General features: G+C 42.9%; 2 protein-coding genes across 3 annotated transcripts in view; both read left to right on the top strand.

Moving 5' to 3' along the window:
* Positions 1–895: 895 nt before the first annotated feature.
* laynb (layilin b) lies at positions 896–9984 on the top strand. 2 transcript variants are annotated; one of them, XM_086124891.1, is made up of 7 exons: positions 896–1100; positions 3202–3508; positions 4521–4676; positions 5824–5876; positions 6104–6181; positions 6275–6389; positions 7155–9984. In XM_086124891.1, the coding sequence occupies exons 1-7, from the start codon at positions 1028–1030 to the stop codon at positions 7480–7482; spliced, it is 1110 nt and encodes a 369-aa protein (XP_085981017.1). In that variant the 5' UTR covers positions 896–1027; the 3' UTR covers positions 7483–9984. The 2 variants fall into 2 exon arrangements, with proteins under 2 accessions (XP_085981017.1, XP_085981016.1); XM_086124890.1 differs by lacking the exon at positions 5824–5876 and having other exon boundaries at positions 4521–4678.
* A 2890-nt stretch (positions 9985–12874) lies between these two features.
* Positions 12875–17013, top strand: part of sik2b (salt-inducible kinase 2b) — a 48718-nt gene continuing 44579 nt past the window's right edge. The window contains exon 1 of the mRNA XM_086124888.1: positions 12875–13015. Coding sequence (XP_085981014.1) covers positions 12878–13015 — 138 coding nt within the window. The 5' untranslated portion in view covers positions 12875–12877. The remainder of the gene's footprint in view (positions 13016–17013) is intronic.

Below are 17013 nucleotides of genomic sequence, written 5' to 3' on the forward strand. Positions count from 1 at the left end.
TATTTTCTCGGCCCACACCCCAGGAGAAAAAAAACCCCACTGGTGTCATGCCTGATCTTTCCCGCCCATTGGACTCAATTGCTATTGTTGTTTTCATGTAGCCTATTTTAACTTTCATGGCAGTACATTGCACACTTGTTTAGGATTTGTGCCTCACAGTTCTAAAGTGTAGGGAAAACATAAAACTGTCAGGAAAAGTCTACTTAATAGCTGAAGTGTTAATGAGTGTCCCAAAATGGTGGCAGGTGTCTGATGACTTGCGTTTAACGAGAGGTTGAATGTGCTTGATTAATTCTGAATACAACCACATCCCTAGCTATAGGAGGAATTTGTGCAATTAACTTATTTCAGTTGTTTTCCCTCTCAAAAAGTTTTCTTTTTTTCCGTTTCAGTTTTAAAGGCTATACAGTGAGCCCTCGCTACTTCGCGGTTCGTTTATCGCGGGTTCAGTGCATCGCGGATTTTTCCCCCCCAAAGAAATTACTGTATATATATATATAATTTTTTTTGTTTTTTGTTTTTTTACATATACATGGAGTACAGTACTGTATATGTTGCTCTTTGTGACTCGCTGTTGTTTTGCAGCTTCTCGCAGACCGTTTGCGGACTTAAAAAATAATTACCTATTTATGTTAAATAGGGATGAATATGTTTGCTATTTTTTTTTTTACATTTACATTTGGGAATATACGTGTTTAATGTTTTAACGATGAACTACAACAGGGATGCGTGTTGAGATGATCACAACGTCATATGAAAAGTGAAATTATATTTTTTCGTGCTTTGTCTTTTTAAATAGAAGGGGGGAAAAACGTGGTGGTCTCATTCCCCCCTCCCTCAGTCAGACGCCATGTGCACGACACCACTTTTCCATCCCTTCCATCACGTCTCATTGCCAGTCTTGGTTCGCCCTTGCGCGTGTGCGTGCGTCACGGGGTATTTTTTATCCAAAAGAACGGCGCTATTCAACGTCTTCGGTTGTTTTCGCAAGAACAGCGCCGCAGCACACCGACGTGAACATGTCGAGATGGATTTTATGAGGCTGTTCGGTGCCCTGATCGCCTTCCTCTTCCACTACGGGTGCGCTTCTAAAATCAATGGTAAGACGCCAACACTTTTCACTTGCTTTACTCCCGAGTTTCTTAGTTATTTTCAAAGTTGCATACGGCTTTGTACAGAAGAGGCGTTCGATGTGTCTGCTGAGATTTAACATATTTGTAAGAGGACCCGAGAGGAGAAAAGCCAGTCGGCCTCGTAATTATTAGCAGGCGGCGCGTGATGTGGAAAATATCAACAGCCACATGTTGTTTTCGTCTCAGCGGCTCAGTCAGGAGGTCCCATCTTGAGTTCGACTAAACAGCTTCAGCGCTGACGCCAGTAGCAGGAAATACTCCAAGTCACTCGTGCAATTGCTTTTGTACTAGTTTTAATACAAGTGAAATATTTGGGCCCGAGCTGTCAAGCCAAAATCACAGATGAAATCGATAATTGTCGCAAAGGCATGGACTCTTCAGCCAAAATCAATATAAAAGTTGCACAGACAGCTGTCTATCTTTCACACTAAAGTCATTATCGTTGGACAAAATATCCAAATCTTAGGAAAGATGGGGTGCATCAACTCTATTTCTCTCGGACTATTACTGGAATATAGTTGTATCCTAAAGTTTCAAAATTCGAGAAATCAACCACAGTTTCCAATAAATATTCACTTCTAAAGTTGCACCAAAGTCAGTGTTTCAAATCGTCATCAGAGGTGATTAGAGTTGCTCAAAATTATACACGCAGTTAAGCGTGATTGTTACTTTAAGTTATTACTCAAAAGTAGTCCACCAAAGAATTATGTTAAGTATTGACTGAAAAAAAATACTCAAATACTTAGTAACTGGTGAGTAAAATCTGTTTGATTTCAGCACATGAATGTCAGATAAGAAGGAAATATTACATTGAAATATGCAAATTAAAATATTGCCCAACAATATCACTGTAAATTAACATTTTTTTTAAAAACAAACATAGTAGTGTAAATCTTGTCACAATAAATGCTGTGTTTGTGTTTTCTGTTTTTTTAAATGAAAAGCATAATTGCATAAGTAATTAAAAGTAAGTAAAAAGTAAAAAGAGTTCACTTTTAATTACTGGATCGCTTTCTTGAATGAGACTTTCTCTTTTTCATGTCATGTTTTCTTGCACTCAAAGTGTCCAAGAAAGAAGCTTCTTGGACAGAGCAATCATCAAATGAATAATCGGTGGTAATTTAAAACGGCATTGATGTTTGTGATCAATATGCACATTGGAAGGCAACAATGTTCATGGTATTGTTTAGGGGAAAACAACTTTTTTAAGGGTTATACTCTGCTATTTACCCAATGCCATGCATAAAAGTAGACAAGGGGAAAATATGAGAGCAAAAGAAGTAATAATGATGACATGGCACGTCGGTCATACATGTTCAATCACATTGGTGAAGATCTGATATCGATCATCTCTTGTGCATATTTCGTCATGGTTTCTGGGAACTGCCATGATAAACTCCAAGATGAAGCCTGAGGCGGCAAATGGGTTTTTGGATCATGACCAGATGCAACCTTGAGATGTATAGGTGACCTCATATTTGGGAATCCCTAATTTTATGATAGTAAACAACAGTAAACATTCCTTGTCACATAAAAAGTTGTATTTTGCAAATGTTTACTCTGCTTATATTGCTTGAAACACTGGGCTCTGGTACTCCGTTTTTTGGGGTGCCTCTGAATAACGAACGGCACATTTGAACAACATTGTGTGTTTCTGAATGCTCTGAGTGAAGCAGTGCATTCGGAGGGTTTCCGAACGAACCCACAAAGAGCAAACAGGAATTTTGAGAATGATGACATCAAATGGTCTCGGTTTTTGTAAACCAAATTCCCCTTCAATTGAAATTTTGACTTAGAAGGAAGAAAAATTGCAAGGGAAAAAAAGCGAAATAGGAAAGTAAACCCACATTCGGTAAAGTTATGATCTCAAATGAAAACCTCGCTACATATAGAGTGACGCCGCAATAACTGATCCATTAAGTAGTGAGGGAACACTGTAAAGGCATTCTCAGTGCAGGACAACCCCATTTGGTTTCAAATTATGCAACCACGTGAATGCCACAAGAAGCCTTAACACACGAGTCAGTCACGAGTCTCTTGTTCTGTCCCTCATGATGTTCCTGTCCAGGCCAAAGGATCTGCCGGCGAGGGACAGAGCGCCCATGCTATAAGGTCTCCTACATCCAAGACAGCAGGCGGAGGCTGACTTTCCAAGATGCCAGGCAGGCCTGCAGGGTGGATGGAGGAGAACTCCTCAGCATCGAAACAGAAAGTGAGCAGCGACTGATCGAAAGATTCATACAGCAGCTCCACGCCGCCGATGGAGATTTCTGGATTGGCCTTCGCCGCAGCCCACAGCGTTTTAGGACAGGCAACGCAAACCCGGGATGCCCCTCGCAGTACTACTGGCTGGATGGGAGCAAAGCAAAGTTCAGGTTTGTCGTTCTTTTCATAGATGCGACCTAAAAACGGTCCTTTCATGTACTATGTTGTTGTTTCCACTGCTGTTTCAAGACTGATAACCGCAGACATTATTAGGGAAAATCTTTGGACAATAGCCCGTGTCATAAAATTTTTTTAAAAAAAACATAACACACTATTGGTTGAAATGTGTCATTCTTGGGAGTAAATCCAGTTAGTTGCAGCAGTTTGAAAGAGCAAAAGTGAAATAACAAAAGAGGACAATGGGCAGCATGGTTTCGTAGTGCTGAGCACATCTGCTTCACTGTTGAGAGGTCCCGGGTTTAAATCTCTTCTCGGGCTCGCCTGACTTTTCTGTGGTTACTTTGGCTTCTTTCTATGTTCCCAAAACATGCATGTTAGGTTCACCACCGCCTCTAAATCAGTGCTGTCGAACTTAGTTTTGTTACTTGCCACATGGAAGTTATTAAGGATGGGACCGTACTCTGTAAAAGCGAGGAGCATTCACAACGCTCTGCGCAGGTCCACACTCCCTTATGGACCGCGCATTTTCTGTTTTGCAATTTGCTTGATATTCACGTTGTAGACGTGTGTGCATGCCTGATTTGAGTTGACCCACTCACAGTTGTAACTGTATCTGGCTTCAAAGTACAACTCAAAGAGGCTATAAAATGTAAACCCACTAGCACTAGCTGATGATTTGAAGAAGCACTGGCTTCATTCAAATCTCTGATGGGGATTAATTTTGGTTTCACCGTTGAATAGAATGATGAGAGAGTGAAAACATCTTACTGAACCACCAATTACCACAGAGCCATGGCGCCCCCATGTGAATGGTTGTTTCTCAAAAAGTGCCCTGCGATTGACAACAAGCAGTCCAGGGTGTACCCTGCTTTCTGTCCAAAGTCAGTTGCAAAAGGTTCCAGCTCCCCTGCGACCCGAATGAAGTCAAGTGTGAAAGAAAGGAATGGATTAAATATAATACAGTTGAAACTAGGTTGAGTATTTGATCCTTGTGCCTTTCAGGAACTGGCACTGGGACGAGCCTTCCTGTGGTGGGGAAATGTGTGTGGTTCTCTACTACCAGCCCTCTGCACCACCTGATGAGGAAGGACATTTCCTCTTCCAGTGGAATGATGACAACTGCAACACCAAGAACAACTATGTTTGCAAATATCCCAAAGGTGAGTTGGAGAATCACCGATACTAGATCAGATCCAAATTCCTATCTCCCTCAGGACCTTGCAGTAGAAAATTAGAGCAATCGGTATAAGTGCACTGCCGTGTGCGAAGACATTTCTAATCTTTGGATGAACTTCTGTTACAATTTCATTTTCTGTTACAATTTCATCCATCCATTTTCTAATCCGCTTTTCCTCACGAGGGTTGCGGGCGTGCTGGAGCCTATCCCAGCTGTCTTTGGGCAGTAGGCAAGGATACACACCCTGAACTGATTGCCAGCCAATCGCACGGCGCACATAAACGAACAACCATTCATGCTCACAACCACACCTGGGGACAATTTAGAGCAGGATTAGGCAACTCTGGTTCCTCGAGAGCCAACAATTGAATCACATGCTTTGGAGTAGGGAGGGATCTAAAACAAGCAGGATATGGCACTCGAGGAAGCGGAGTTCCCTAACCCTGATTTAGAGTGTTCCATTAGCCTGCCATGCATGTTTTTGGGAAAGTGGGAGGAAACCAGAGTACCCGGAGAAAACCCACCCATGCATTGGGAGAACATGCAAACTTCACATGGGAAGGCTGCAGCCGGAATGAAACCCTGAAAATTCTGCACTCTTGAGGCGGACGTGCTAACCAGTCGACGCCGTGTCGCCTCAGTTACAATTTGACAGGAGCAAAATATTAGGAAGCCTCTATCCAGCATGATACAGTGCACTCCTACAACATATCTAACTGTATTATTTTATTTGATATTAAATGTTCTGTAAGGCACTTTGTTACAGCTGTAGCTGGTGGAAAGGTGCTATATAAATAAAGATGTATACAAATAAACCAATTATTTAATTAAAACCTCTAATTAATCTAAACTCATCATCAACATTGTAAAGGTTCCTCAAATGGAGTGTTTTAGCGCGCGCACGTGCAACTAATGAACGTGTGCAGAAAATGGTTTGAGTCATTTTGATGATTTGTTTCGTCTGCCATTATTATTGGGACTAAATCAGCATGTCCACTCTTAATGTGCAGTATGTCTAACTCTGTGAGTATCTTATTGTGTTGTAAAGTTACAATCCATGTTGATTCCATAATTGCATGGTGTGCAAGTACTGACTGGACTGAACCCAATCACTCCTTTTGTATTTTCAATGAAGACGGCGGTATTTACCGAGGCAGGGAGACAGAACGCGGCACATGCAGGTACAAAATGAACCACGTGAAGTCTCAGACGTCAGGGATTGACAATGCATTCAGACAAACATACAGTCTGTCCTTAAGTACACAATACTGCATCTTGTGCTCATTTTACAACTTGTGACGCCTCTCTCCATGAACAAGGAAGTGCAACCACTCTTAACTGGATGAATACTTGGTTTTTCTCCCCCACAAACGTGAAGTCATTTCTCCCCCCCCCCCTCCCCCCACAGTTCCAACTGTGATGCCAAATATATTCTTCACAACATCAAGTAGCAAGACGATTAAAGTCGGAATGCCTGAGTCATCAGGTTGGAAGAACACTTTTACTCTCTTACTCAATGCTCTGCTGTTTATAGTTTTGAATAAGATGATAAAAGCTGTTTTTGCTCTCCTTTTTTCAGTGTCTTTCTCCGACAACCCCCTGTTTCTTCCCTACATCCTGTACGCAACCATTCCTGCTCTACTGCTGCTGTTGCTTGCAGTTTCTGGCTTCTTCTGTTACAAACAAGCTAAGCGGTATGAACGAAAATACAACATAGTTGATTAACGTCACAAAAAATACTTCCCCTTTTCCACTTCATGGTACCTACACAGCAATACTCACTTTGAGTTCTTTTTTTGTCAAAATCCGGGAAAGTGAACCCCCAGTTATTGAGAGGGATACGTTTCAGATCCACTTGTGATATGTGAAAATTCAAAGATTCAAGCAGTGTTGGTGTCATACCAACACATATTTCCACATGATGTGGCATGAAATACAATAACAGAGGTCTCAAGTTTGGCCTGATGTCAGGGCTACAAAGCAGACTGTTTAGCAGTTTAAAAGTCTAATGGCTTCCAGGAAGTAGCTGTGCCTCAGCCTAGTGGTCCTGCTCTGGGTGTTTGGTAGTTTCCTGCCTGATCTAAAATCAAGAAAGAGGCCAAACTCAACCATAGTCAACCGTGGTCAATCAAAACCATATAATGTTATATAATTCAAGTCTTTTGCTAACATGAAACATTATAGATAGGCTGACATAAATTAGCATATATGTTACGGTAATTGTAAACCTGCAAAGCAGCATCACATACTTTACTTACAAACAGAACAAATCATGATACTCAGAGGAATACCTTCTCTCTGCTCTATTGGAATGATGACTATTACTGAAGTTTAGTTAATTACTCTACTGAATTCAAGGCTCTTATTTACAATCCAATGGGATCTGAATGCACTTTTTTTTCTACCATATTTCTTCCTATAATGATAATAGTTAAGTAGCCTTTTTTTTCTACCTTCAGGAGAAAGTCAGAGAGCAAAAGCTCCACTGGCCAACCAAATCCGTGGATGCCCACCGAAGCGTCATCTTGCCCTATTCAAGGACCCTATGCCTTTAGTGACATCACCAAACTTTCTCACCTCGTTCCGGACAACACCCTGCCAGCAGACTTCAAAACGAAATACCCCTGTGCTCCTACAAAGGAACCCCAGTGGAATGATTACGAGAATGTATTATTAGCGGACAGGGAGAGTGGCTTTGTGACTAATGACATCTACGAGACCAGCGGACCTCAGAGTCGACACTGTCGCCCTCAGCCTGGTTGGGTTGAAAATGAGATCTATGGGTAGGATGCTCCAATCGTAGGCGGCCTGCCTGCTTCCAGCTAAGGAATATTACCCGGCCACGCTAAGGGACGCGGTGTTCTTTTTCCTCCTTTTGTCTTTTATGCCACATGACTGGTGCAGGTTACCTGAACATGTGGCTGTGACTGGAAAGTATATCCACTTCGTGCATCTGCATCCAAGGTCCTACAGTGGAACTAACAGGACTTGGAACTCTATGACTCATGTCATACTTAAGATATAATATCGCATATGATGGACAGAATGTTGGAATACACCTATGGATCAATTCATCAATCGGGGCATGTGCTTGATCCTTTAGTTAATCTTGAATGTTAATTTGTCCTCATACCAAGACATTCAAGACAAACATGTGCTTCCAAATTTGTGGAACTATATTGAGGAGGCTTATTTTTTCCCAGACCACCATAACTGTAATGCAAAAAGCAAGGTCCAAAATCACTCCATTCCAGCAGAACTTGAGGTGTTATCAACCACCTCTTGGGTGAAACGGATTGTGAACCAGGCCAACCATCATCAGTGACCTCGCAAACCAATTTTTCTGGATAAATGAACACACTCCTATTTCACACAGCCTGTAAATGCCAGCACCTTTCCGAATTGGAGGCAGCACCAGAGACAGAACTGAAGCAAGACACTGTCACACTGCGAAACATACGATCCCGCCAGTGTAAAATGTTTGCTTCACGGAATCCATGACAGGTAACCATATTTTCTTCAGGTCACAATTCCTGTTGGTCTAACAGCCAATACTTCTGTTCCTACAATGTATTAATTCAAATGTATTATGACTAATGAGGAAACAATTGTTAAACATGTAATTTTTTTGGGGATAATTGCGTTTCATACTTGTGATGCTACCATGCTAACTACGCCCATTGAAAAAGTATTATATCTGCTATGGTCCACAAAAGCCGGTTTAAGGTCTCCTTGGCAGTGTTTTGTCTAAGGACAGTTTGATAGAATTAGAATCAGGTGATAGGATAAGCCTCTGTCTTCTGTGACCCTCAACTCTGTGGCTGCCATACATTTGATTAAAATACAGTGGTGCATTACAAGTTCAATTCGCTCCATGGCACCGCTTGTAACTCAAATCACTCATATCTCAAATCAACATTGCCTTTCGAAATGAATAGAAATGCCATATACAGTAGCTGTTTCAGTCTCCCACGCCCCCCCCCCAAAAAAAACACGGCAATTTTCATTACGTTTCTAACAGAAACTAGTATTGTAAAATATAAAAACAAACACAGCAACAAAAAAAACGTTTTTAAAAAATGAACTACTTTTATGAAGTATAATTAAGCTGAAAGTCACACAGCCACAAGACCATTAATGTTATGTCTTGAAATGCGGTAGCCTTGAGATAGCCTTGTAACTCTCCTCGAGCTCACTCTCTCTTCCCTGTGCGTGAGCTCCTGCATTGAGGACTGAGGAGGGCCCCCTAACCATCGAGAGATCAGCGGATGCTGCGCACATTTTCCAGAGTTTCTTCATAGCACAATCACTTGCACGGTTCACTTTCCTGGGAGCCATAATGGGGGCGAATATACAGAGCACAGATGTTTACACTGTGTGACACCACAGTATTCCGCATGGATGTCAGGAAGTACAGTTCGCAACCCGAGCAAAAATGATCCCCAAAAACTGCTTGTGTTCGATTCCGGCTTGGGCCTCCTTCTGTGGAGTTTGCATGTTCTCCACATCCCTGCGTGAGTTTTCTCCAGGCACTCCGGTTTCCTCCCACATTCCAAAAACATGCATGGCAGGTTGATGGAACACTCAAAATTGTCCCTGGTTGTGCGTGTGAGCATAGATGGTTGTTCATCTCTGTGTGCCCTGCGATTGGCTGGGAACCGGTTAAGGGTGTCCCCCGCCGACTGCCCGAAGACAGCTGGGATAGGCTCCAGCTGCCTCCCGACCCTTGTCAGGATAAAGCGGATTGGAAAATGGATGTATGGATGGAAAAGCTGCTTGTGAACCAATTTGTTAGTGAAGTGAGGTTCCTCTCAAAAGGTTCCCGCTTAATTGCTCCTTCTTTTTCTGCGGGGAGCTTGACAATCACTTGTAACTTGAGTCATGTCAAAAAAGAAAAATTGTCCAAGCAACGTCGTGTATCTCAAAAAACTCAAAAGTAGGTCTACCCGTGAGTCAAGATACCACTGTGAAATCCAAATGAATCCCTCCAACACCGTCTGCATGCATCAACCCGATCCAAGGAGCAATAATGTCTGGAATGAGCGAGGCAGGTTATGCAATAACAGCTGTTTTTATTTTATTCATTTTGCTTCCAGTGGTTTACATTGTCCCCTTTTATCCATCATTTCTGCAGAGTTATGTAACTACAGTTCTGATTTCAAAGTGGCAGTGATTAACCCAAATATTCCGCCTTGTCAGCTTGCCTGCAAATGCACTTATTCTATATTTGGTTCAGCATGTTTTCATAGAAGGTTGTATTCATCTAATAAAACAAATCAGCAAGACGAATCTGGCCTTCTTCCTCTTAACCTGAACAGTGACGTCAGCTCAGTGTAAGGCTTCCTGTTTGAACTCTCGATGTCAAGGAACAGGACAGGACATGTATAAACACTGATGAGAGACCATAAGTGACCGCTGCAAAGCTCTAAGATGTGGTCTTTCCCGAATTCTATTTGACAGTACGATAAACTTGCGTGACACTGAACAGACTTAAGGAAGTTTTAAACGTGTCATGGGTTCACTCACCAGTGCGACTGCCACATAAACGTGTGCAATGAACTCTGATGTACGTGACTGGATGAGTGCTGTTTGGGTGTGCGTGTGTCATGGAAAGCTGCAACAAACCCAGTCAAGGAGAAGCTGAGTATGTTCTTGGAGAACGGTGGACAGGAAATGCCAAAAGCACATCTGGAACTCTTACATTCAGGAAGTCCGTGCGTGACAGCAGGAGCCTTCGGAGCACAAATCTGCTTGTCTACAGGCCACCGGCTCAGTGGGAGACAACTGCTGGTGTAGGAGAGTGTGCTATACAGACATGACATGAAGGTTGGTTACAGTTTTCTTTCCTATTTTTATTACCAACAATAACATCTCTTAATAATAAACATTTGTTCAACCATATAAACTAAACATCAATTTTCTATTGTGCTCATCCTCCCTCATATAGTCGCAGGTGACCTATCCCAGCTGCCTTTGGGTGAGATGAGTCGCGGGGCACACCCTGCTCATGAGCCAACTGCAAGTAACTGCTAAACTCCTTAATACAGTGTGATTTTTTTTTTCACCAGTTGCCTTCTTAAACAGTCATGTAATGTTCACTGAAGTCGACATTGTCCATAAGCGTGAATCAGGGATGTGCGGTCAGGGTAGGCAAGTGAGGCAGTACCGCCTCCGGCTAGCCATTCTCTGCAAAAAAAAACACACACACATTCACTGATGTTCCACTTTAGTTCTATGATCCAGGCATTACATCATTTTTCTTTTTCAGTCAAATAATTCTACATAATTTCATCATGACAAAAAATGTGAATGTGTAAATTTACTATGTGGGCCGTCCTAACTTGAAAGGGTTAAATAAAATGGGCAAAAAGACACGGAGTGCATCCAGCCGCGACACAAGAAGTCACTGAGTGCTTCCAGCTGTGACACACATATGAATTGCCAACACAAGCAGTTGGCGCCAACCCTCACATTGCTTGTTGGCGATTAAATTGTCAATATACGTGATTTATCACACATGAATGTGTGTGATATATTTCGTCACTGTTACGGCCAGAAAAGCAACTCAAAAGTGCATGCTGGACCCCAGCCCAAATGTTTTTTCTTTTCAAATATGTTTCAATGAAGGTCAGAATTTAAATACAGCCGACTCTCACATTTTGGCTACATATTTTGATATCTGACTCTAGAAGAACCCAAAGTCAGCTGGGATAGGCTCTGGTGCACCCAAACCCTGATGAGAATGTGCGCTATCGTGAATGAATGAATGAAAGACAAGTTGGTCCTCCAAGCATGATTTACCTCTCACCTTAAGCAGGGGCCACCGACGGGTAGCTCCCATGGACCAAATGAGGAGCTTAAAGACCTGTTTATCAAAAATAATAGATCACCAGAAACGGGCCATTGTTATTTTCTTAGAATGTTGCAGAAGTCATCATTTGAAAATGGAAACAACACTTGCAGGTAGTGACAGAAATAATGTGTGACCACTGCACCTGTTTTGAGCCTGTTCACCATGTTCTATGATGTAGCTACATCCCACTGTACAGTTTGTATTTGCTTTTATTTTTGATTTTGTTTTACTTTGTTGCCTGCTGACTCTTTAATAATAATCCGTTCTCAACTGCTTTACCCGGATAAACAAAGATTGAATAAATGAGGATCAGGGGTATCGAAAAACAGGAGACATTGTTGCAATTGCAATGTTTTGCCTGCAAGTGACGCTGTAATGTAGCTGACCAGGACTGTTTGGGCTGACAAATCATTTCGTTTCTCATGTGGATTTGTGTAGTCCATGATATATATATATATATAAAGTTGCATATTTTGGGAGAATAGTTTGCTGTGCATCAGAATTATCTGGAATGCATTAGAACTACACGTACATCAGAAGTTAGAAAATTCAAAGACCACACAATGCACATAATGTTTGTACAGTACATGTTGCACAGAACTTTTTCATGCACGTGATAACAAGGCAGACGAAGGTCTCGCTGAAGTCTGAACATGATCATTAACCCTTTGGCGCCTAGCAAAAGCTTACGAAACACCGGCATGGACCAAGGCTGCACAAAAGAAAAGTTACCTTTTGCGTGTGATGCCCCCCGCCCCCACCACACGCACACACGCACACACGAAATTTTACCGGTTGACGTAAGAGGTGGGTCGGGTCTGGTTGTCGTGGCAACCAATTGGCACCGAAGTGTGGAGCGGCGCTGTTGCCCCGCCCCCTGTACAAATACCCCCATGGCTTTGACGTCAATGCACGTCAGGCGGAGAACATGATGCCTCTTTGCGAGGCAACTCGTGTGCGCTGCCTGATAGAGGGGACCGAGAGCTGAAACATTAGAGGACTATTGTGGCCGCAGGAAGGTGACATACAAGGTTTGCCCCCAATCCACCCACGCCCCCCAAAAAAGAGAGACAGAGAAAGAAAATGGACCTCCTCGTGTCGCCGCCGCTTTGAAAGAAGACACCGACAATCCAGTAAAGTCTATTTTTTAATGGACACACTTCGAATGGAGGCGGCGGTGGCGACTGGTGGTTAGTTTGGCTTTTTGATCAGGTCAAGGAAGCCCGCGTGAGACCCCCCCCTCCCAGTCCAAGAAGCGTGTGTCCCTGCTTGTGTGGTTTTTGTTACCTCCTCGTCGTCCGCCGCCGAGACAGTCCCGTCGAGAACAGCATGGTCATGGCTGACAGCGTCCAGAAACCGCTGCTCCGGGGTCCAGTCCGTGTGGGCTTCTACGACATCGAGCGCACTTTAGGAAAGGGCAACTTCGCCGTCGTCAAACTGGCCCGACATCGCATAACCAAGACGGAGGTGAGTAAAAAGTGCGAAGTCGTTAGCTTGGAAGCTAACTTGGGCTACTGATGACTTGGAGACCCGAGTTCCATAACTTTTAGCCACTGCCATTCGGCAGTGCATGTGGCGGCGACATTGTGGACACAGAAACAGAAAGTAGATTCGGTGAAGTGTATGTTTGTTCGACCCCCGGTTGGTGGAAAGCTGACAGCGTGCACGCTTAACCCCGCTTGGCACGCTCAACTGCCGGTAAGAGCAATGAGGCGAGCGCTGCTGGGAAACAAAGTGTAAACATGCTTGGCTGCGTGGTTGACATTCAATTGGCAACATTATTATCGAGATGTCCGGGTACTTTTTAAAATATAAATGTTTCGTTTATTTACGATTTTTTTGAAGCAATTGACATTTCTCGACGGCAGAGTGGACATGTCAAGCTTGAGTACGTGAAACTCAAGATAATATGATGAGAATTACAAAACACAAATGTTAACTATCGATTCCTTCAGCTCCCATTGACGAGACAAAATGCTCGTAATATTCATGACACATGATAGGATTCCTCAATTACCGTATCATGACATAATGAACAGCACTTTCAGGGGCACATGCAAAACGTTCAATATGTCAATGAAAATAGAATATAAATGAAAAAACAACTCCTTCATCACATAACTTGTTCTAGACCACCGTCATCACACTCAAGGCCCCGGCACCTTGTCACATCTTTTTTTTTGTGCCCATGAAAGTAAATTGTGTGTCATCTTCCATTTTTCTTGCTGAACTCCGTATCAAATTCCAAATTGTCATCTGTCATGAATAATGACTTTGAGATTTTGTTCAAAAAATAGATAAATGGGTAGATATTGCGATCGGTTTTTCTTTTCAATTCCATTTTTGTACAGTTCGTAAAATATATTAGTGAATAGTAAAATGAAGTATTATCCAAGACTTCTGATTTCAAAACTAGTCACAGATCAATTTGTTGTTTATATGTAAATGATATGATGGGGCGCTTAAATGTTTATATGGTTTCGCAGTCATATAAAAATGACACCCCTACTCTAAACTGTAAAACCATGTACAAATGACCTCGTGATTTTGATGAGCATACCGAAGGGTATGCTCATCAAAAGCAGGTATGCTCATCAAAAGCAGTTACACGGTTATTAAAAATTCGAGTAATGTTCGTTTCTCAGCAAATATTTTATATTCAAATAGCATTCCTTTTTTTTCTCCTTTCCTTCCTTGGGGCATGGCAAAGATGCTTAAATCTGTTTGTTGATGCTCAGTAAACAGTACGCAAGCCTGTATGGTAAATAAACGAGTTATTTGAATAGACATACTGCTCCATCCTGTGAACGGATCAGTGATTGTTTTTTTTTTTCAAACTCACTGGTCATGCTCACAATGCCATAATACATCTGGTTTTATCTATGTTTGAATTGTACACAGAACCCAGAAAAGCAGGATATCATCACAACTGTGCTCAGATGCAACACTTGGATGTGTGGTGACCTCAACAGCAGCATCGGCTGTGGCATGCGCATGACTTTTTAGAGAGCAACCAGTTTCTCTTAACAAGGCAGCTACAGAAGTGCGAAACATTGCCTTCCTGTCATTTCCTCATTCACGAGTGCCACCATGCCTGAATTAAAGTTGTGCTACTATCCATGAAAGGAGAATATTTTGCAAGTAGAGCACCTGAACCTTCTGTCCTCTGCAGTGCCACCTGCACCTGTACTTGCTGTAGGAAATACCACCACTGTCGTGCTATTTAATGCCACGCTTGTTTTGGTTCTGATCCTCCCCGCCTTGACACACACACACACACACACACACACACACACACACACACACACACCCACAGAGTTCAACCCTGTATTATTCAGCTCACAGTTACAATCCACTCATGATAGGCACCAATATTTTAATCTAAGGCTTGTGGAGGGGTTACGACCCCGGCAGTTTCACATAGCTTATGAGCAACACAGTTCTCCCATGCGACCTGCAAACACCCTACGTGTGACTATGTACCATTACTGGTCTTGTTCTACTTTTTTGGGTAGTTACCCACCATGTGCCCTGTACCTGTATATCTTTAATTGATGACCCACGAACTGTCACCATGTACCATGCATCTGTACGTTCTGTGATTATGACCCGCACAGCTCAGCTAGCAACCAAGCAAAGATCCTGTGTAGGGTGTAAACACAGCGATATCTGGGGCGAGCTTCATGGGTCGGTGGTCCTGTTATGTAAGCCAAATAATGACGTGATTTAGTGGTTTCTTGTGGCCTCGGTACTGAAGAGAAGGATACACTGGAGCGATCTGTTTTTGGGACGGGTTCTGCATGCATGCATGCACGTACGCCTGCACGCAGTTCACTGACATTGCTGGATTTGACATTAGAAACACTGCGCACTCTCAGACAAAGCAGCACAAGGAGGGGACAGAGAGCTGAGTTTATGTCGTCATCTTGCAAGGGAGCCTTTTGTGCATGGTACCACACAGATCCAGCTTCTAGCCGAAGACAAAATAGGCCATGAGACTTGTGAAAAAAAGCTTGATCTTTGATCACTGGGGCCTTTCCACTGTTTGTATCGTACCACGATTACTAAGGCGACAATCTTGGTGTATTTAATGACCGACATTGTTGGCCAGCGCTTCGTAAGGCTGTTCTTGTTCACCTGGTTGCTCAAGTGAAGGGATACAGCGATAGTCTAGCCAGGTAATTTGTAACTATGAAGCAGTAATCGCAGTGTACATGCATGCCACACAAATGACACACCTGCCAATTTCCCAGCCTTTTCTGCCGTGGTAGCCAAATCCTTCAGGTCACTCGCGACTGGCTGGCTCACAAGGCCACTGCAGCTGACCTCGTCTGAACTGAGGATTGTAAAAGGGTCGATGAACCACAGTGTTTGCAAGAGCCAATGAAGAGAGGTTGGCCTGGTGTGTGTGTGTGTGTGTGTGTGTGTGCGTGTGTGTGTGTGTGTGTGTGTGCGCGCGCGTGCGTGCACGTGTGTGTGTGTGTGTGTGTGTGTGTGTGTGTGTATAACCTACTTTTTGTCCATTCGCATGCAATGAATTTGCTGTCTGTGGTCCCCCAGTCAGTCCCCTCAGGAGTAAGTCATCTTACCTCTGACCATTGCATTTCCCAACCTTTTCTCGATATTTAATTTTCTCCAACTTAACATTTTATGTGAGTTGAATGCCTTTTCCTCAAGTGAACATGTGCAACGTTCTTTGATTTGATTCTTTCAAGGCCGGGCTTCAATTATCACCCTTCAGTGATACTGGTGCTGCTCATGGATGTCATAAGAAGAAACCAAAATGGTCATTTCTCCACTACAGTACTGTAACCTAGCAGTCAGTATCAAAGTCCTCTTTGAGCTTCAAACTAAGCAAGCAGAACAGTTATAAATGTGTCGAATTATTACTGTTTAGTGATGTAGACGATTGACTTTGTTCACTGGAGTGATAACGCCTTGCAAAGCACTTTGCAATCTGACAGTACTTTGACATCACATTACTCTTGTGGAAGTTGTATTTCCGTTGCACCACCCATCTGACCCGGCAAACCTTGAAAAACTGCTGTATTAATGAGAAGAACCGCTTTAACCCATTTGTTTTAGCTATAGTGAGATGGCAAAATGAATCACTGAACTAACACGTGCAGTACAATGTGGTTTTTGATTGTGAGGTCATCAACATGATTGAGAAAAGAACGTTTCGGTTAAAACAAATGGAGTCAGTAATCAAAAGATGGTTCATCACACACTCCCAATTTTCTACATAAAAATAATATATGAAACACTGCATGGACGGCCCGGTGGTCTAGTGGTTAGCGCGTCGACCTCACAGTGCAGAGGTACCGGGTTCAATTCCAGCTCCGGCTTCCCTGTGTGGAGTTTGCTTGTTCTCCCCGGGTCTGTGTGGGTTTTTTCCGGGTACTCCGGTTTCCTCCCACATTCCAAAAACATGCATGGCAGGCTGATTGAACACTCAAAATTGT

Source organism: Hippocampus guttulatus, chromosome 12 (genome assembly GCF_054856545.1).
Source record: "Hippocampus guttulatus isolate MCC_2025c chromosome 12, RoL_Hgut_1.0, whole genome shotgun sequence".
In the NCBI taxonomy this organism is placed as follows: Eukaryota; Metazoa; Chordata; class Actinopteri; order Syngnathiformes; family Syngnathidae; genus Hippocampus; species Hippocampus guttulatus.

Excerpts from the sequence above, each read along its gene's own strand:
- laynb (XM_086124891.1), top strand. The coding sequence starts at position 1,028 with ATGGATTTTATGAGGCTGTTCGGTGCCCTGATCGCCTTCCTCTTCCAC. Across the intron at positions 1,101-3,201 it reads GTGCGCTTCTAAAATCAATG|GCCAAAGGATCTGCCGGCGA; the intron begins GTAAGACGCCAA and ends GTTCCTGTCCAG. Across the intron at positions 6,182-6,274 it reads CGGAATGCCTGAGTCATCAG|TGTCTTTCTCCGACAACCCC; the intron begins GTTGGAAGAACA and ends TCCTTTTTTCAG.